The sequence below is a fragment of the Scylla paramamosain genome, chromosome 33, assembly GCF_035594125.1.
Source record: "Scylla paramamosain isolate STU-SP2022 chromosome 33, ASM3559412v1, whole genome shotgun sequence".
Classification (NCBI taxonomy): domain Eukaryota; kingdom Metazoa; phylum Arthropoda; class Malacostraca; order Decapoda; family Portunidae; genus Scylla; species Scylla paramamosain.
This window is the reverse complement of record NC_087183.1, coordinates 11,432,010-11,452,367: the sequence shown is the minus strand read 5'-3', so window position 1 is coordinate 11,452,367 and position 20,358 is coordinate 11,432,010. Positions and strand designations below refer to the sequence as shown.

At 42.3% G+C, this 20,358-nt stretch overlaps 2 protein-coding genes across 2 annotated transcripts in view; both read left to right on the top strand.

The window, feature by feature from the left end:
* The window catches only part of LOC135089695 (eukaryotic translation initiation factor 4E-like), a 7,660-nt gene extending 1,377 nt beyond the window's left edge, over window positions 1-6,283 (top strand). Inside the window, exons 2-5 of the mRNA XM_063985618.1 lie at window positions 2,395-2,582; window positions 2,772-2,949; window positions 3,051-3,190; window positions 3,514-6,283. Coding sequence (XP_063841688.1) covers window positions 2,395-2,582; window positions 2,772-2,949; window positions 3,051-3,190; window positions 3,514-3,628 — 621 coding nt within the window. The 3' untranslated portion in view covers window positions 3,629-6,283. The remainder of the gene's footprint in view (window positions 1-2,394; window positions 2,583-2,771; window positions 2,950-3,050; window positions 3,191-3,513) is intronic.
* A 133-nt stretch (window positions 6,284-6,416) lies between these two features.
* On the top strand, window positions 6,417-20,095 carry LOC135089694 (uncharacterized). Its single transcript, XM_063985617.1, has 7 exons — window positions 6,417-7,872; window positions 8,656-8,861; window positions 10,716-10,851; window positions 14,586-14,719; window positions 16,693-16,924; window positions 17,834-17,884; window positions 19,258-20,095. Exons 1-7 carry the CDS (start codon window positions 7,803-7,805, stop codon window positions 19,302-19,304), a joined length of 876 nt encoding a protein of 291 aa, XP_063841687.1. The 5' UTR covers window positions 6,417-7,802; the 3' UTR covers window positions 19,305-20,095.
* Window positions 20,096-20,358: the final 263 nt, after the last annotated feature.

Below are 20,358 nucleotides of genomic sequence, written 5' to 3'. Positions count from 1 at the left end.
CATATATACCATGATGTTATTACAGTTGTGTGTAATGGTAGCTTCTTAGTAATGTGCAGTCCTATTTTATTGATTTAGCTAAAGCATATTCAAGAAGTATGCTAAATCTTATTGTAAAAAACAAAAAGGTTCATGGCTTTTGAAGATATTACTGCTTAAAAAATAATAAATAGAAATAAAATAAATAGATAAATAAAAATAAATAAATAAATAAATAAAAATAGATAAATAAATAAATAAATAAATAAAATAAATAAGTAAAAATAAATAAATGCACACTGTATATACCTATGGCTTATATTTGCTTCTACTGATTCATGATGCTTGGGTTGTATTGAGCAGCACTATTTTATCCCGTAGATGTTGGAAGATTCTCTCTAATGACTACTTTCCAATGTGGTTGCCATTTTCATATATAAACGTGTCTGCAAAAAGGCCATTCAGCTTCACAAGCCAGTTCCTGTTTACCAAGTACCGTCTGCCATACCCATTATAAATTGACGTCTGTGTCTTAATGAGGTGGCTATTTAGTTGGCCACAACAAAATGGCTCCTAAGGCTATTCAACTGCCTTTCTGCTGATGTGCCAACAGTTAGCTTGCACTGCGGAAAACAACATCAGGGTTTGCTTGGCGGGGCTTGAGAGGGCCCTAGTATCTGTTGGGAGGTTAGTTACTTTAGTTTAGGTTAGGTTAATAATTCCTCTACAGGGGGAAGTTCATTCTAATAAAATTTGTTTGTGTTGTATTTACAGTTGAAGGGCATCATTCATGACCAGCCATTTAGCACAAGTGTTGGCTAAATAGTTTTAGGACCTGTTTTGCAATCACTTGCTAAATATCCACAGTTTTTCCTTAAAGTTATCCATTGTATCCATGCCTACTACCTATCTACTCTATGCTCCACTAATATATGCTCCATTAATCTACTTTCCCATTTATAAACCAGTTTCAGCATTTGCTTGTGTGTGGTTGTTGGAGGAGAAAGAAACTGGTCTTGCAACTGGCAGTTTTAGTGTGTGGGCAGTAGAGTATGACAAGGTAGCAGGATGAGCCACAGGCATGAGGCTAAAGGTGTGGGTGAAATGAAGGCAGGGACTGTCATTACTGAGGAGGTAAAGCTATCCTGTGAAATTTCTCATGAGCAAGATCAATTTACTTATTTACTTAATTAGGTACTTATTTTAATTTTATATCATTAAGAGGACTGGTAGTAACCTATACACACCATCTGCTGTGCTCTAACTAGCTTCTCACCAAGGATGTCATAACCAGAGCAAACCAAACCACTCAAAATAGTAACAAATCATTTTAAACAAACTTGTGTAGGAAATAAGATATGGAGTGAGTCACTGTTTGCTAAGGGGGTGGGGGGATTCAGGTGATTGCTGTGGCTGGCCAAGTCTCTAGGTTAGCTTTGCCAAAACTTGTACGTACTGTTTAGATTACATGTGTTTGTAGCAAATGATGCACTGGTGATGACAAAATGTACAGCTTGGATACAGGCATCCTAGAATTGTTCTTGTGTTTAATATTTTTTCCCCATTAGATCAAATGTACAGAAGATGGCATTGTTATTACTATGATTTTATTTGGCTATTTCTTAGCATTCAGGTCTCAGTTTACAGAGAAAGCTTAGTGGAAATAGAATAGAGGCTTTTGTGTAAAGGTCAAAATTATTAAGTAACATTTGTATTGTCTAAGCAGCAGGATGTGTATGTGTGTGTGTGTGTGTGCGTGTGTGCGTGCAGCATGCTTGCTATTCATTCATGAACATCATGCTTGTCACTCAGTTCCCCAAAGGTGCAACACTTCCTCACCCAAGTTCCATTATTGATTTTTAAGCTGGAGTGGAGTCATGATGAAAGTGTTGGGACACTATTTCCATAGCAATGGAGTTTGCTGCTGATGTAATGGCTTTTCACTGCATTCAGTGAATGAATATCATTAAAAATGTTATTAAAGAGAGAAAATTGTAGTGAAAAATTTCTCTAATATCTGGTAGTGAACAGTTTAGTCTGTCACTGCCATGTGGAGGTGACAGGACTTCATCCATTTCCTTGCCTTTCTTCACTTCCTCAACATGGTATTAGAGAAGCTCCAAAAGCCCATATGAGGAGGAAGGAAAGACTGTGAAGCCATTGAAGAGTGTGTAGCTGAGAGGAGCCATATAGGACTGGGAGGGAGGAGAGAGAGCAAGAATTTGTTGTCGTTGCTTACTTCTTAATCCAGGTCTGAACAGCTTAAAGTAAAGGACAACATTGTAGTCAGAAATGCCGCTTTATATCTCTAAATACAACCATAAGAAGATAAAGGAGAAATTAGATACTGAAGAAGGAACATCTCTGAATGAAAATAATATGAACAATGAGGATAATCATTGTGACGATTTTCAGAATGACAAGAAACAAGCTAAAGGGGAAGAGGAGAGCAAGGAACATGGAGATGTCTCACCTGAAATGTTGATCAAGCATCCACTGCAGAACACTTGGACTCTGTGGTTCTTTAAGATTGAAAACAACCGAACCTGGGAGGACTGTCAGATGGAGATTGCAAGCTTCAACACTGTGGAGGACTTCTGGGCGTAAGTGTTTTATACTCCATTTCTGAAAGCACGAGGTAATATTGAAGGCTGGGACAAAAGGCCTTAATGCAAAACTGAACTAGGTAGATTATATGAATATTGAAAAGCAGTGCTGCACTATTAAACTCACATGTTGCAGGTTGTATATATGAACAAGAAATGAATCATTAATAAAGGACACTTTTACAGATTGTATAATCATATTGAGCCAGCATCACATTTGAAGGTGGGATGTGATTACTCCATGTTCAAGCAGGGCATTAAACCCATGTGGGAGGATGAGCACAATTGCCGAGGAGGACGCTGGCTTATCAACCTCAACAAGCAGCAGCGAGCCACTGAACTGGACAACTTTTGGTTGGAAGTGGTAAGTGTTGGTCTGGTTCAAGTTTTCAGTAGTTAGGATTATTTTCAGTTCATAAGAGGAAGATTATTGTGATATCAAATTAACCCTTTGTTTCTTTACAGCTTCTTTTGATGATTGGTGAAGCTTTTGCTGAGCACAGTGATGAGGTGTGTGGTGCTGTAGTCAATGTACGCAGCAAGGGAGACAAGATTGGAGTGTGGACAGCAGATGTCAAGAAGGCTGAAAGCATCCTCAAAATTGGGTGAGTTTTGCAATATTGAACTGTTTTATGCCTAAAAGAAATTATGCTTTATGAATTTTCTTTCCACCTCAGTATTTTATGTTATTCCACCAGGAGCCGATAGTACTAAGAGTATGAATGATGTGTGTGTGTGTGTGAGTGTGTGGTGGTTTGTCTGGGCCACCCCATGTGGGATTGCCAGTCTGGTAAATAGATAGATAGATTTTATATGTAAATAAATGTAGTTATTTTCTTTGGGAATCTATACAATGCATAAACATATAGATAGACATATACATTTTCATGAGTTCCTCTACAGGGATTCTTTTTACTTCTCTTCTCAGACATGTCCTCAAGGAGCGCCTTAACATCCCCCGACACGTAACCATTGGGTTCCAGGCACACAAGGACACCATGGTTAAGTCTGGCTCCACTGCCAAAAACAGGTTCACTGTCTGACACCAGCAGTGTTCCGTAGCCTCCAGTCTTGTACAGGTTTTACAGGCCTAGACACCAGCATCTTCCAGTCCTGGTTCACACAAACTCCCATGCCCGAGGAGAGATTTTTTTTAATCATTATCATTTGTTTAAACAGGAGGTAGCTCTCTCTCTCTCTCTCTCTCTCTCTCTCTCTCTCTCTCTCTCTCTCTCTCTCTCTCTCTCTCTCTCTCTCTCTCTCTCTCTCTCTCTCTCTCTCTCTCTCTCTCCAGATATTCACAGTTTTCTAGTATCAGAGAACAAGGCTTATTGCTGCATAGGGTAATTGTCACAGCACTAGAAAAAGGAAATTGGTGTACAGTATATAGAGGTAAACCTTTTTGCTAAAAACACTTCACAGTTTATATACCATATGTCTTACTGACATTAGAAATGCACGTAGATCAGGTGAACAAGGAAAGATTTATCATTGCTTTCAGGGAAGCTTTAGTTTCTTTACTTTGGTCTTCTCTCATAGGCAAAAGAGAATGTCAATGCAATTTTGAAAATGATTATAACAATTACATAAATATATCTTCACCTGGATTGTGTTTTAGTTGAAAGGGAAGCTGGGACAGGGCCACATATATATTATTCCTGTCATGAGTGATGTATTGAGAAATAGTTTCCCCTTGGTTCGGTAATGGCATAATGAAAATGAAAGCTTCAAAGTCAAGGGTTCTATTAACTGTAACTTACATTGATAATTAATTCAAGATTCATATAATATATATATATATATATATATATATATATATATATATATATATATATATATATATATATATATATATATATATATATATATTTGCATTCTTCAGGGACTGAATGAATGTGTTTGGTAGAACATAGAAAGGCCATCATAGTTATGCATTTCATCAGTTATATATTATGCAATCCTAAGATGTTTCTAATATGTCAAATGCAGGATATTTTCATAATGTACCTGTGTTGTAACATGTACTCCTGTAGTGAACCTGAGAGTGGTGACTGCTGGAACTGAGGGGAATGTTCTTTATGGAGAGGCATGAAAGTTGTGGTGTGTGGTGTGTGAGGGATCCACAGTGGTTGGTAGTGCTCCTGGTATGAGTGTCAAACAAATTACTGTGGGTCAAGATTGATTTAGCAATACCATGGTAGGAATAATAGATGGGAATTTGCTTATTATTATTATTATTTTTTTATTTTTAATCACATAATTGAGATGTATGAGAATGGTCTGTCTGTCCTGTGTACCACATATGTAATGTGATTGCTCCACGGTTGGCTTCTCAGATAACTTTGTTACCTTGTAACCTAGACTTTGTAGGGAAATGCATTTTGGCACGACTACTGCCAAAATCATTACTCTAGAACCTGTCCTGTCGCACCGAACCTTTAATTGATACATTGTCTTGTTATGTTGTTTGGAAGTGCTAATGCTGTTTGTTGCAAGTGTCCAAGCAGTGTTGAATGTGGGTGACCACAGTGTACAGAGACACTGATATCAAGAGCAAGATTTATACCTTGTTGCTTTTCTTTGGATATTAAGTGATCTTGGATCTTCATGTAATTCAGAAATTGAGCAGCCTTATATGAGGGACTTTCATTGGAGCCAAACTTGGGGTAGGTCACTGTGAATGATGCAGTGTGTAAATGCAGCACCAAATTAGGTCCAAGGAAATAAAACCTGTATGGAATGCACTATTGCAAATTGTTCATTACTAAGTGAGTGGCTCTGCTTCTATACTGGTTTCATTTCCTTCACTTTGGTGTCTCGTTATATAAACTGTTAAATTCTGTGATAGACCTTAATATTATTACATGTAAATAAGAAAGTTAATCAAGTTTGCTCTTGGGAGTCAACTAGAAGGCAGAAGCTTTTAGTTTCCTATATTTATATTTCTGCTTGTTTGCAAGCATTTGAGTTCAATGTTTTCACTAATTTTGTAATCATGCAGCTACTGTGTTTTCTATGAGCACATTTTCAAAAGACCGAAAATGTTTGTGGAGGTGCATGAGTCCTGTCCTGGAAGCATTTTATCAAACCTCTCTTCATTTTGCCTACAGTAGTACAGGAATGTAATGTCCTTTATATACGACACTGTACTATAGATCTGTAGACATGATGAATATGGAGTTGCATAATTGACTTTGAAGTGGATTACTTTCAAAGTGTTTGCTTAATAATGTGCAATTAAAACCCCCTGGCTAATTTGGTTTTGACTTTAGATTGAACTTGGTTGATAGAAGGAAACTTTTTGCTTATCTTTGATATGTGTGTGATAACTGGCTTCTAATATACCAACAGAATAAGCAAGTCACAGGCTCCATTTTCAAGCTTTACCATAGAACCTCTGTACCTTGTGATCTGAGCAGGTAGCTACCTCACTGTCCTGTAACGCTCCTGCTGCGGCGACTGTGGGGCAGCTAGTAAATCTGATCCAAATATGATGACCTGTTTTTCAGGGAGTCTCATAGAGAAACTAGAGGTGATCTTTTCCCAAGCCTTATTCAGTGTGACTTGGAAAAAGATGAAAAGATCATTTTTGACTTTTGAAATTTCAGAAGGTACTGCTATTTCATATAAAAATTGAAAATTGGAAAAAAATGTGTAGTCATAGATATCCTTTTGTAATAAACCTAGGTGTTATAAAATGTGTCTTATTAAACTTTTTTTTTTTTTTTTTTTTTTTTGTCAATCAAACTCATCACATGCAATACTTAGCTATCTTACATACTGTTATACTTGCTGACATATCCCTAAGAGTAGCCAAAAAGCAGGTACAGAAGCACGGACATGCACCTAATCACACCCTTAAGTATTTCCTTGCATCATGGCATGCAGAGATTCCCCGTAGCAGGCCACAGACCATGGCTCAGGGCTGCAGGCCACAAGCAATTTGGCGATGTGTGCAGCAGCAGCAAAAATAGTCATACATAGAAATAGTCGCAGTAGTAGCTATGCTGGTGGTTCTTGTTGTAGTAGTAGCATCATCATATTAGTAACATCAGAACAGGTAATATTGGCCTACCTACAGAGAATTATCAGAAGAGAGAGAGAGAGAGGAGGGGAGGAGGGGTTAAGAAGTCAGGACTGGCAGAGTGGCAGAAACAAACGGGATAAAAAAGTTGGACCTTCGAACTTCACTGGACGGGAGAAGTAGCGCGCTCTTCTATTCCTGTAACACGCTCCTTCACTCCTGCAATGTTCTCTAACCGCGCACCGGGTCTAATCCAGACACCAGATAAAAAGAAAAAAAAAAAAAAAACTTGGAAAACTGCACGGAAGGAAAGTAAGCGGGTTTAAGAAGCAGTGACGTTTGATGTGAGGAACAGCAGCACGGAATAGTTATTCATGGAAGAGCAGACCCGTAGCCTTTAGGAAACGCGAGATACAATTAGTAGGGAGCGTAGAACAGCAGCATACCTACTGGCCCTTACGAGGCTGTCAGTGATGAGATACACTACTTGATTTAAAGAGAGGTGTAATGGGCCGTAGGTTGGGGAGGCGGTGTTTTGAGATGCTTAGGACACTCGTGAGGACTACTTCCAAATACCACGGGGAGGTTTAGTCGAGTTCTCTTATGTTTTCCTCAACGGTGGTGCAGAAGCCTTGCTCATATATAAAAAAGAGTTCCTCGTATATAAGAAAGAGTTCCTGGGTTAGTAAAAGAGAAAAGAGGAGGAGGACGTGTAGCGCAATGTCCCTCCAACCACTCCAATCCACGCGTTTCTCTTACACCCTCAGTGGAAATTACCGTGATGCATATTCCTTTCTGGCGTAAATGCAAATATATGACTGCAACTGCCATGGCTGTAAACTGTGGAAGGAGTAAATTCCCCGTGCCAACATCGAGACTCGCAAGGGCCACAGCGCCACGTGCATGAGTGGCCCCTGGCTCACCCAAGGCTCAGTCACCCTCGAGCACCAGGAGGAGAAGGAAGTACCGTGCCCTGCTCCTCACGTATTTCTAATTCAACTCGCACGAATCGCAGGAACTCAGAATTTCGCACTGACAGTTTCATGATTATTTACAAGTCCTCGAAACACATGATGGTCGCGGGGTGCTGTGCCTGACTCCATGACTGTGTGACCTCGAGGTGCTTTCAGTGACCTAACTTAACCCTGGTGTGGTGGGTGAAAAGCGTCGCCACGCCCCTGCACCAGTGAGTGATGTTACGACGAGGGACGAGACTCGGGATTCCTCACTTCCTCTTACTGATACTACTGGGGGCGGCCACTGGTGAGAGAGAGAGAGAGAGAGAGAGAGAGAGAGAGAGAGAGAGAGAGAGAGAGAGAGAGAGAGAGAGAGAGAGAGAGAGAGAGAGAGAGAGAGAGAGAGAGAGAGAGATTCTATCTAACAATATCCATTGCTAACTTTTCTAGTCAACAACATCCATTACTAACAACATTTACGTGTAATAACATCTATTTTTCACAACATGCCCTATACAACACCCACTCCTAACAACATCCATCTTCTAACATTCAATCGAAATAATATCCATTCGTAAAAAATATATTTATCTAACATCATTTTCTACCCCCGCACTCTTGACGTTTTTTTTTTTTTTCTTCAAAGAAAAAAAAGTTTCCAACAATAATGGAATTCGTGGAAGAGGATACTGTGAGAACATTTGTGGAATTCGTGGTTTAACGAAGCTGAAGTGGACTCAATTCACACAAGGATTTTCTAGTTTCATGCTGTGACTGTTGAAATGTACTGCCACGCAACGTGCGTGTGTGTGTGTGTGTGTGTGTGTGTGTGTGTGTGTGTGTGTGTGTGTATGTGTGTCGTGACAGAAATCTGCATAGTTTTTTTCCCCTTTGTGAAATTTGTGATGCTTGCTTTTTTTTTAAACTAAACTGGCGGAGTAATGGAATAGCTATGCAAAACACACACACACACACACACACACACACACACACACACACACACACACACACACATCACAAAAAAAAAAAAAAATTACACTGACGACAAATCCTCCTCATTCTGATCCTCCTCCATCTGCGCCTCCTTCAGGGTGCTTGGGGCTGAGGGTGGACAGGGTGGAGGTGCCCCCGCTGGTGGTGGAGGGCGGGGAGGCGCAGCTGGAGTGCGAGTATGACGTGGAGGGCGAGCAACTGTACTCCGTCAAGTGGTACAAGGATGACAGGGAGTTCTTCAGATTCATACCTGCAGACACACCGTCCATACAGGTGTTCCGCCTTCCTGGGGTGAATGTGGATGTGAGTATACCTGTAGAAGTAGTAGTAGTAGTAGTAGGAGGAGGAGGAGGAGAAGGAGGAAGCAGAGGAGGGTTTTAATTTGAGTTGCCTTTTTGACTGACTGACTGACTGACTGACTGACTGACTGACTGACTGACTGACGTAGTAGTAGTAGTAGTAGTAGTGGTAGTAGTAGTAGTAGTAGTAGTGGTGGTGGTGGTGGTGATGTTTACAATTGCTTCAATTACGTTCTGGTTGCTGGAGAGAGAGAGAGAGAGAGAGAGAGAGAGAGAGAGAGAGAGAGAGAGAGAGAGAGAGAGAGAGAGAGAGAGAGAGAGAGAGAGAGAGAGAATAATTATGGCCTGGAAGTGAGAGATAGACGAAAGCATATTTGTCATTCATTCTGGCTCTTCAAGTGTGACCCTAAAAAAAGTGACCTAAAAGTGTGAACCGAAGAGTGACTTTTAAGTGTGATTCTGAAGTGTGACCCTGCGTGTGATTCTAGTGTGACCTTTAACCGTGACTCTCAAGTGTGACCCTCAAGTGTGACCTTCCCTGACCCTCAAGTGTGACCTCAAATGTGACCGATAGTGTAATTTTCAAGTGCGACTTTTAAGAGAGTGAGAGAAAGAGAGAAAAGTAGTGTTGTGTTTCGCTCACTTGTTTTGTTTTAATGATTTATGTCTGTCTCTCTCTCTCTCTCTTCTCTCTCTCTCTCTCTCTCTCTCTCTCTCTCTCTCTCTCTCTCTCTCTCTCTCTCTCTCTCTCTCTCGTGTACATAATGTTCCCTGTTCATCTTCCTTATCTTTCTATCTCTCCCTTTCCCTCTCTCTTTTTTCTCTCTCTCTTTCTCTGTGTTCATGCAATTTTCCATCTTTCTAACTCTATTCCATGTCACATATGTTTCCTCCCCCCCTTCTCTCCTTCCCTCCCTCACCCCCTCTACCCTTCTTTCACCTTGTCTCCGTCCCTCTCACCCTTCATCTCTTCCGCCCTTCCTGTCACCGCGGCTCTTTCTCCCCCCCCCCCTCCCGTTCCTCCTTCCCTCCCTTCCATCTTACCCTTCGTTTAACTTTTGTCTCCATCCCTTCCTCTCTTTCTTTCTTTCTTTCTCTCTATCTCTCTTTCTCACTGTTCTTTTTTTTCTTTTTTTTTCTTTTTCGTTACCTCCTTTCCGTGATTCTTCCCATCTTTCTTGTACCTTCCCTCCGTTGCTCTCTCTCTCTCTCTCTCTCTCTCTCTCTCTCTCTCTCTCTCTCTCTCTCTCTCTCTCTCTCTCTCTCTCTCTCTCTCTCTCTCCCTCCATTCTCCCTTCCCCTCTCCTGCAATTGCATTCCATCCTCTTTTCCTTCCTCATTCTTTACACCTCCTCCTTCTTCCTTTCCTCTCCCCTCCTACTACATTCCACCCTCATTCCCTCCCTCTCACTCCCTTCCCTTTCTCTCTCTCTCTCTCTCTCTCTCTCTCTCTCTCTCTCTCTCTCTCTCTCTCTCTCTCTCTCTCTCTCTCTCTCTCTCTCCTTCCTTTCTTTCTTTCATCGCATCTTCCTCGTCCCTTTAACAAATTTCTTCTTCTCTCTGTTCTCTCTGTTATTTTTCTTGCTCTCTCTCCTATTCACGACTTTCTCTCCCTATCTTACCTTTGAACCTATCCTCCTCTTCCTCTTCCTCTTCCTCTTCTTCTTCCTCCTTCTCTAACCTATTCAATCTCTCCTTCCTGCATTTTTTATCTCCTCCCTCACCTATTTCCTCTGTCCTTTCTCCATTTTTCTCCCTCCCTTACCTCTCTCTCTCTCTCTCTCTCTCTCTCTCTCTCTCTCTCTCTCTCTCTCTCTCTCTCTCTCTCTCTCTCTCTCTCTCTCTCTCTCTCTTGCAGAAGTCTAGGAGCAACAACAACCGTGTGGTCCTTCATCGCGTGTCCCTAAGGTCCTCTGGGAAGTACAGGTGTGAGGTGTCGGCAGAGGCGCCCCTATTCAACACTGATGCAGGGGGCGGCCGGCTGCTGGTCGTGTGTGAGTATGCGAGCACGCTACTGACGAAGGCGCTGTAGGAGGGGTGCTGATGGACGCGCAGTGAGTGAATGACGGAGGGATAGACTGATGGAACATGTAGATGGATAAAAGAACAGAAGGAAAGAGACAGGGGGAATGCAAGAGACAGGGAGACACAAGACAGGACAGAGGTTGACAGAGAAGATAGATAGATAGAAGAGATAAGAACAGGATAGAGACAGGGGGGAATGCAAGAGACAGGGAGACACAAGACAGGACAGAGGTTGACATAGAGAGGATAGATAGATAGAAGAGATAAGAATACGAGGAAAGGTGTTGGAGATTGAGAAAGTCGATGAATAAAGAAACAGAAAGGTAGAAATTGGAGAATAAAGGGACAGGGGGACACAAGACAGAAGGACAGAAGGTTGAGAAACAGAGAGGATAGATAGACAGAAGAGATAAGAAAAGGACAGAAAGTTGGAAAAACAAAGATGACAGAATAATCAGAGAGAGAGAGAGAGAGAGAGAGAGAGAGAGAGAGAGAGAGAGAGAGAGAGAGAGAGAGAGAGAGAGAGTTACTATGTTGCAATTAAGAAAGGAATCGTTGTATGGAAGAGGAAGGGAATTAAGGGAGGAAAAAAAAATGAGTAGAAGAGAGGGAGAGGGAGAGGGAGAGAGAGAGAGGGAAAGGGAGAGAGAAGTGATGCTGTGGTTATGTAAAATAAAGTATGCAGGGAGTGAGGGAGGGAGAGGGAGAGAAACGACAGTAAGAGGAGGAGGAGGAGGAGGAGGAGGAGGAGGAGGAGGAGGAGGAAGTGGAGGTGGAGGTGGAGGCAGTGGTGGTGGTGGTGGTGGTGGTGGTGGTGGTGGTGGTGAAGGGAAGAAAAGGGTGGTTGTGTGGAAGTTCTAAAGGAGAGAGAGAGAGAGAGAGAGAGAGAGAGAGAGAGAGAGAGAGAGAGAGAGAGAGAGAGAGAGAGAGAGAGAGAGAGAGAGAGAGAGAGAGAGAGAGAGAGAGATGGACACAAAGAACGATGGATGAAAAGACGGGAAATAAGAGAGAGAGAGAGAGAGAGAGAGAGAGAGAGAGAGAGAGAGAGAGAGAGAGAGAGAGAGAGAGAGAGAGAGAGAGAGAGAGAGAGAGAGGATATGCGTTAATGTAGAAGGGAGGGAAGAAGCGAAATAAGATAGACAGATAAACACATGAGGAGAGAGAGAGAGAGAGAGAGAGAGAGAGAGAGAGAGAGAGAGAGAGAGAGAGAGAGAGAGAGAGAGAGAGAGAGAGAGAGAGAGAGAGAAAGGAAAAACACAAAAGTCAAAACAGAAAGGGAGGTGAAGGAGAAAAACGGAGGAAAGACGAGAGAGAGAGAGAGAGAGAGAGAGAGAGAGAGAGAGAGAGAGAGAGAGAGAGAGAGAGAGAGAGAGAGAGAGAGAGAGAGAAAATGGAGGAAGAGGAGAGAATGGAGAGAGAGAAAAAATAGTAGAGAAAACATGAGAAACCGAGTAAGTGAAAGAGGGAGGGAGAGAGGGAGGGAGGGAGGGAAGAGAGGGAGGGAGAGAGGGAGGGAGGGAGGGAAGAGGAGAAGGAGGGAGGGTTTTCGTGGAGGAGACAGAGAGGAAGAAATGAAGGGGAGGAGGAGGAGGAGGAGGAGTGGAGAGAGTAAGGGAGACGGCAGAGAGGAGGAAATTGAAAGAGGGAAAGGAGGTAGAAAAAAAAAATAAAGGGAGGAGGAGGAGGAGGAGGAGAAGGAGGAGGAGGAGGAGGAGGAGGAGGATATAGTGGTGAAGGTGGTGGTGGTAAGAGTGACGTGAGAGAGAGAGAGAGAGAGAGAGAGAGAGAGAGAGAGAGAGAGAGAGAGAGAGAGAGAGAGAGAGAGAGAGAGAGAGGTCAGAACCATGTCACTATTTTAATTTCTTGACACACGGAATAATGAAAAAAAAAAAAGAATATTAAGACCAAGATATAATTATGATGAATACGATAAAGAAAACAAGACTAATAGAAAAAAAGGAAGAGATAAACAAGTAAATAAATCATAAGAAGGAAGAAAATAACTTGATAAATAGAAGAATAAAAAAAAAATAAAAAACTGCATTAAGTAAAGTATGAATGAATGAATAAAGAAAGAAAAAAAGGAAAACAAGAAAGAAAGTAAGACAAAGTAAACAAACAGAATACGTACATTACTAAATATTAGATAGATAAATAACAAAGATAAACCAGACAGACAGATAGACAGACAGACAAACAGGCAGACAGACAAACAGACGGACAGACAGACAGTTAAAACAGCATCGTGGCCACAAATTCAAAACAGTATTAGTTCTCCAGTTAATTATTCACATCGCATCTCTATCTCCCATCTTCCCCTTCCTCCCTTCCTCTAAAAATGGCTACTCAATCTCCTCTCTCACCTCCTCCTCCTCCTCTTCCTCCTCCTCCTCCTTCTCCTCTTCTCCTCACCATTCCCTCCATTTCCCTCCCTTCCCTTCATCTCTCATCACAACTACACCACCACCTCCTACTTCTTTTCTTCCTCCTCCTTTTCCTCCTTTTCCTCTTGTTGTTCTTCGTTTTCTGTTCCTTAGTCCTCCTTCTCTTCATCATTTTGTTGTTGTTGTTGTTGTTCTTCTCTTCCTCCTCTTCCTGCTCGTCTTCTTCTTTCCAGACACTCTTAAACTCTTAATATCCGAACACTTTACCCCCCCCCCTCCTCCTCCTCCTCCTCCTCCTCCTCCTCCTCCTCTTCCTTCTCTTCTCCAAAAGCCTTTCCATCATTTTTTTCTCCCCTCACCCCATCCTTCAGTCCACCCCTTTACGAGTCTCCCCATAACTTCTCTCGCCTCCCCTCAGTCTTCTCCCTTTTGTCTCCCCTCGTATGTTAAAATGACCATCGCTTCTGTTAATTGATTTTTTTTTTCTTTCTTCCTTTTTTCTTAAGTGTTCGTTAAAAGCTTGTCTTATTTTCCTTTTTTCCTTTTTTTTTTGGCTCCTTTTCCTCTTTCACTTTTCCCAGACAGGTGTTAAAAAGGTATTATTTCTCGGTTTAATTAATTTCTCTTCTTTTTTCAAACTATTCCCATCGAAGCTTTTCTTTATTTTATTTTTTTCCTTTTCCTTGTCCTTCTCTCCCTCTTCTTTTTTTTCTCAAACACCTTTATTTCCTTTTTTTTTCACTCCTCTCCTCTCTCTCTCTGACATTCTTCCTTACTTACTCTTTTCATTAACCTTTTCTCCCTTCCCACAATACTCATCTTCCCTTTCATTTACCCCTTCCTCTTTCCCTCTCCCCCATACTTACTGAAACTGTTCTTTATTTCCCTTTTATTCATCCTTTCTCTTTCTTTCTCTCCCAAACTCCCATGAAAACCTCCCCTCAACATACTCCCCTCTCCTTCTCCCCTCCCTTCAACACACTCCCCCTCTCCCTTCTCCCCTTCCTTCACCACACTCCCCTCTCCCTTCTTCCCTCCCTTCACCACACTCCCCTCTCCCTTCTCCCCTCCCTTCACCACACTGCCCCTCTCCCCTCCCTTCAACACACATCCCCTCTCCCCCCCCCTCCCTCCCTTCAACACACTCCCCTCTCCCCCTCTCACCTCCCTTCGCCACACTCCCCCTCTCCCCCTCTCCCCTCTCACCAAGACGCCGCGACACTCACCTCTCCCTCCCTCCCCCTCCATCACTCTTCCCCCTTTCTCCTTCCCCCTAAACGACCTTTCATTCTCCCATCACTCCGCTCTCCCTCCCCCAGACGCCCCTAGGAGTGACCCATCCATCTCAGGGGTCCACCGCAGGTACGCCGTCGGGGCCACGGTGCACGCCAACTGTACCGCCTCCCCGTCCCAGCCCGCGGCCGCCCTCACCTGGCTCATCAACGACAGGGAGGTGAGGCAGCTGCTTCTAGGTAAGGCCCGTGTTCAGAAACGCTTCGCTCTCTCACCACGACTATTTTCAAAGGCCACAGAGATATTAGCTGGGTTCTCAAGAGTGCTTTTGGTAATGTAGATGTTGTTCTCTCACTAGATTCGTGAAAATAGCTTTAAATACCCGTGTAGCTTCTGCTTATAGAGGCTTCTGAAAGTAGTGGAGGTGTGGCGCAGAAGTGTTTCAGAATATGGTCCTAAATGACGCACAGGTGAATTCCCTCAACGTAGATTTCTTCATGTAAATTGCACTTTAAAATTACACTTTAAAATCATCTTTTTAGAGTAAAAATCTTCTCATCTTGTGACATAACCTAACTTGACCTGGCCTAACGTAATATAGTCTAACTTAAAATAACACGACCTAACTTTACCTGACGTAGCAAAATAAAACCTGACATAACCTAACCTAACCCAACCTAAAATGACCTAACGCAATATGACCTACATTAACTTAACCCGACCTAACTTGGCCTGACCTACCCTGCTTTAACCAACTTAACCAAACTTTGCCCAACTTTACGTAATTTGACCTAACATGACCTAACGTAACCTTACCTAAGAGAACATAATTAATCACGGTGGGGAATATAACAGAGGGAAAGACAGACACAAGAATAAATAGATAAATAGATGGATAGATGGATGAATAGATAAACACACAGATAAGTAGATACACAGATAGATATTTATTGACACCAATTAAAACAAAGCAGAATAGATAACTGAAATAAAATAGATAAGATTACACTAATAACACCAATAAAACAACTGCAGGCCAACAGGGAAGGGAAAAAAAGGGGAAAGAAAAAGGGAAGAGGTACATTTGAAGACAGAAAGGGAAAGAGGAAAATGGGGACGAAAGAGTAAAAAAAAAAATGTAGACAGTAATGGAAAGAGGAAAAGGTAAAAGAAGAAGAAAAAGAAGACAAGTGAAGAAGCATGTATAAAGTAAGAGGAGGAAAGGGAAGGAAAGGGGAGATAGATCTATGGTATGAAAGAAAGGGGACGGCTGGTACATGTAGGGAGGAATATGGGAGAGAGAGTGAGGGGTGAAGACTGGAGGGAGAGTGTATGTGTACTTATGTATGGGTGGAGGGAAGGGATACGGACGGCAGGTGTGTGTGTGTGTGCGTGTGTGTGTTAGCATAGCCAGGGAGTACATTTTCTTTCATGCAGAGAAGGCAACCGCAACTTTAGTATTAATTTTTCATTTTCGTTGCGCGTTTTCTGTTTACCCTACAGCTCTCTATTCACGGCAGCCTCAAAGAAACCCTGGCAGTGCTGTAGTTGTCGCTGCTTGATTTTTTTTTATTTATTTTTTTTTACCCTTGTCTAGAGATGAATAGAGGAGTAACTGGAGAACTAAGTAACTAATTAACCAGCCAACTAACTCATTAACTAACTAATGAACTAATTGACCAACCAACCAGCAACCAATTAACTAACAAACTAACAAGTCAACTAACTAATTAACCAACTGGGTAAATAACGACTTCACTAATTAACCAATCAACCAGCCAGCCAATTAACCAGCTAGGTAACTAACTACTCCACTAATTAACCAGCAAACTAATTAATAAACCAGTCAACTAATTAATTAACTAACTAAATAACTAACTATCTAAATTAAATAAATAAAATAAAAAAAATATCCACAATAAGGATAACAACAAAGACAAAATGGACGAACAGAACGCTAAAATAAACATTATAAAATAGAAACAAACAAACAAACAAACAAACAACACAACACAACACAACACAACATTACAACCAAAGCCAACCAGACGAGCACCAAGATGGCGATCTCTTACCTCCACCTCCACGCACCACACAAAACACCAGACAACGGAACACCACCACCTTTACACCCACAACCACCTTAACCCTTCACTCTGAGCCACACCTGTATACCCTTCTCTCCCCCGTAAGGCTGAGGCGTCATCATTGGTGCATTACGCCGCTAACACCACCAGTGAGGGCCTGCACACCGCCATATTGGGACTCCACTTCCGCACGGTACCTGCCCACTTCCGCTACGGGGAGCTGAGGTTACGCTGCGTGGCCACGGTTGCAGCTGGCCATCGAAGACATACAACGGTGTACGTGCGGCATGGCCTACCTCAGTCACGCCCCAGCTGCGGGCTAACGGCCAGCTGTGACGGTGAGTCTGAGGGAACGGGAAGCGGAGTGTTTGTGGGAAGGGGAGGAGTATTAGAAGTTCGAGAGGACAAAGGATGTGTTAAATTGCCAGGGAATAAAGGGAGTGTGAAGGAAGGATTAAAGGAGTATTGAAGGTCAAGATTATAAATAAGGGGAGTGTGAGGAAAAAGGAAGGAAGCGCGTTGAACTGCAAGGACGCGGATGACTAGGGATGTTATGGAAAGGAGGGATGAGGGAGTGAGTGAGGGAGTCTGAGGGAAGGAGTGAAGGAGTGGAGAGGAATCAGAATAAGAATGAGGGGAGATGAGCAATGGAGTTTGTAGACTTATTAACAGTGTAAGCAGTGTTGGAGGACAAGGGAGTGAGTGAGGCAGGAGTAAAGGAGTGAAGGTGGGTGATAATGAGAGAGTGATCGAATGAGTACAATTAATAACAGTGAGGAAGACTTGAGTAACAAACAAAGGACTGTAGTGAATGAGTGTGAGGATGAGTGAGTGAGCGAGTAAAGTGAAGTGAGGGAGATGAGGCGATGAGTGAACAAGTGAATGAGTGATGAGTAAAGTGCATGAGAGAGAGAGAGAGAGAGAGAGAGAGAGAGAGAGAGAGAGAGAGAGAGAGAGAGAGAGAGAGAGGAGAGAGAGAGAGAGAGAGAGAGAGAATCAGTATAGCTATAAGTATTGTACACATACACCTCAATAACAAAGAACCCTGCCTTTTCATCATAAATTCCCTGAGGCAGTGACAGATCATTGCAGCAGCTACTAAGTTACCCGGTGGCTGCCCTGGGCCAGGTAATAAGCAAGGGCAGGGGGGCGTGTGTGGATCTGAATGGGAGTTTGAGCGAAGAGGCAATAGATGAGGGCACCACTTCGTCAGGTAATGCATTCTCGTCTTTTGCATATACCGGCAGAGGCGCCCTCCATCCACATCGGGTCGCAGTCTGGCCGTCTACTGTTTGTGTGTGAGTATATACTGACGAAGGCGCTGTAGGAGGAAGGAACATGCAGATGAGCAGCGGAGAGAGAAGGAGAGATATACAGATGAACAGAAGGAACAAAAATAGACAAAGGAATAAAAGGAACAGGACTAAGGACAGAAAGGGACAGGAAACTTGAAAAAACAGAACAGAAAGGACACATAGACAAAGGAAGAGAGAGACAGAATGGACAGATAACGGAGAAAGACAAAGAGAACAGATGAACAGAGGACACAGTAACAGAACCATAGAGGGGCAGAGAGACAGAGAAACAGAGTGGACAGAGGAATAAAGAGACATAAGGATAAAGGGAAGAGACAAACAGGAAGGACAGAGGAAGAACTTATTGTGTGCGTTAGTGCTAAGACAGGAATGATTGGTGTGGGGGAGGGGGGGGGAATTAAGGAAGAAAAATGAGAGTAAGGGAGGTGTGAGGGAGGGGACGCTGGGAGAAAGAAAACAGAGGCTATGATAAACAAAACTATGCAGGGAGGGAGATAGGGAGAGAAAGAGAAGGGAGAAGAGGAGGGAAGAAGTGGGTGGCTGTGTGTGAGGGAGAGAAAGAGACGTGTGTGTGTGTGTGTGCGTGTGTGTGTTGAGTTTATGACGGAAAACGCCACCTCTTCACGATAAATTCCTGAGACACGGTGACAGATCCTTGAAACTGTTACCCGGTGACTGCACAGGGCCCGGTAAAAAGGCCAGGGGGCGTGAGTGGGTGTGTGGAATGGGAGTTTGAATGGAGTGGCAATGGATGGGTTGCGCCATTCCCTCAGGTAATGCATTCTCGTCTTTTTTACCTGTAACTTTTCTAACTTCTCTTTTTTCTTTAACCCTTTCTTTCTTCATCTCTTTCCCTTTCTTGTAGAGTTTCTAGGCAAAATTCCTTGTAAACTTTCAAATTTTGTGTCTATAGTGAGAAATTAGGGTAGTTATAGTTACAGTAGTAGTTAACAGCAGCAGCAGCAGCAGTAGCATGTAGTAGTAGTAGTAGTAGTAGTATTAGCAGCAAGTAGTAGTAGTAGTAGTAGTAGTAGTAGTAGTAGTAGTAGTAGTAGTAGTAGTAGTAGTAGTAGTAGTAGTAGTGTAAAGGGGAAGAACAAACTGCAGCAGATCTGTTGGCCCTTACGAGTCTGTTTGTGATCACTCGCACTGTTTAAAAAATATATGTAAGGTAATAAAGGTGAAAAAGTAGTAGTAGTAGTAGTAGTAGTAGTAGTAGTAGTAGTAGTAGTAGTTACTGTTATCATTATGAATATAACTACTATTATCATTATCTTCTTCTTCTTCTTCTTCTTCTTATTATTATTATTATTATTATTATTATTATTATTATTACTATTATTTTTTCCCTCCAGGTACTATGGGATCGGTAGCTGTGATGGTGATGACCCTGCTGGTATAACACACACACACACACACACACACACACACACACACACACACACACACACACACACACACACACACACACACCACCTCAAGACGCCTCACCTTCCAAAGCAAGATGTAAAAAAAAAAGAAAAAAAATAATGCTTAAAACCTTACAGCAAACCGACAAAGAAAAAATTTAATTAACAACAACAAACTTCTCAAAAATAATCAAACTTCAAACCACGTACATTCTCTCTCTCTCTCTCTCTCTCTCTCTCTCTCTCTCTCTCTCTGTGTGTGTGTGTGTGTGTGTGTGTGTGTGTGTGTGTGTGTGTGTGTGTGTGTGTGTGTGTGTGTGTGTGTGTGTGTGTGTGTGTGTATGTGTGTATGTATGTGTGTGTGTGTGTGTGTGTGTGTGTGTGTGTGTGTGTGTGTGTGTGTGTGTTTGTCCTTCGATGAGAGAGAGAGAGAGAGAGAGAGAGAGAGAGAGAGAGAGAGAGAGAGAGAGAGAGAGAGAGAGAGAGAGAAATACACTAAAACCAAAACATAAAACCTGTTATTGAATTATTGATATATTTTTTTTTGTTTCTGTAAATCAGTGATAATTTAGAACATTAATTTCCATATACATAAACTGTCAATTTGTCTACTGATAGCTATGTATGTCTGTATGTCTGTCTGTTAGCCTGTCTGTCTATCTGTCTGTCTGTCCGTCGTGTCACGTAGAGCCCTTCAAACATTATAACGTTTTATCGATCCTTCCCCAAAAAGTTTCAAACGCACACCTGTATATTCCAAGTTGATTAAACCGCCACGAGCCGAGTCACCTGTGTTTACCTGATCTCATAAGCAACGGATTACCTGCCACTCGATCGCTTCCCTACACCTGGCAAACTAATGACGCAATCCCAGCCTAATTATTCCTCAGCTATTAATTCCCACGAGCTTACCTTGAAACTCCCGCCAACACAAAAAATGGGTACAATGCTTAAAAAGAATGAAAAAGAAAACGTAAGCGTAAAAAACGGGGAACATTAACTAAAATAGGTCATAAATTTTAACCTCCCCTCCCCTCCCTCGAGTCC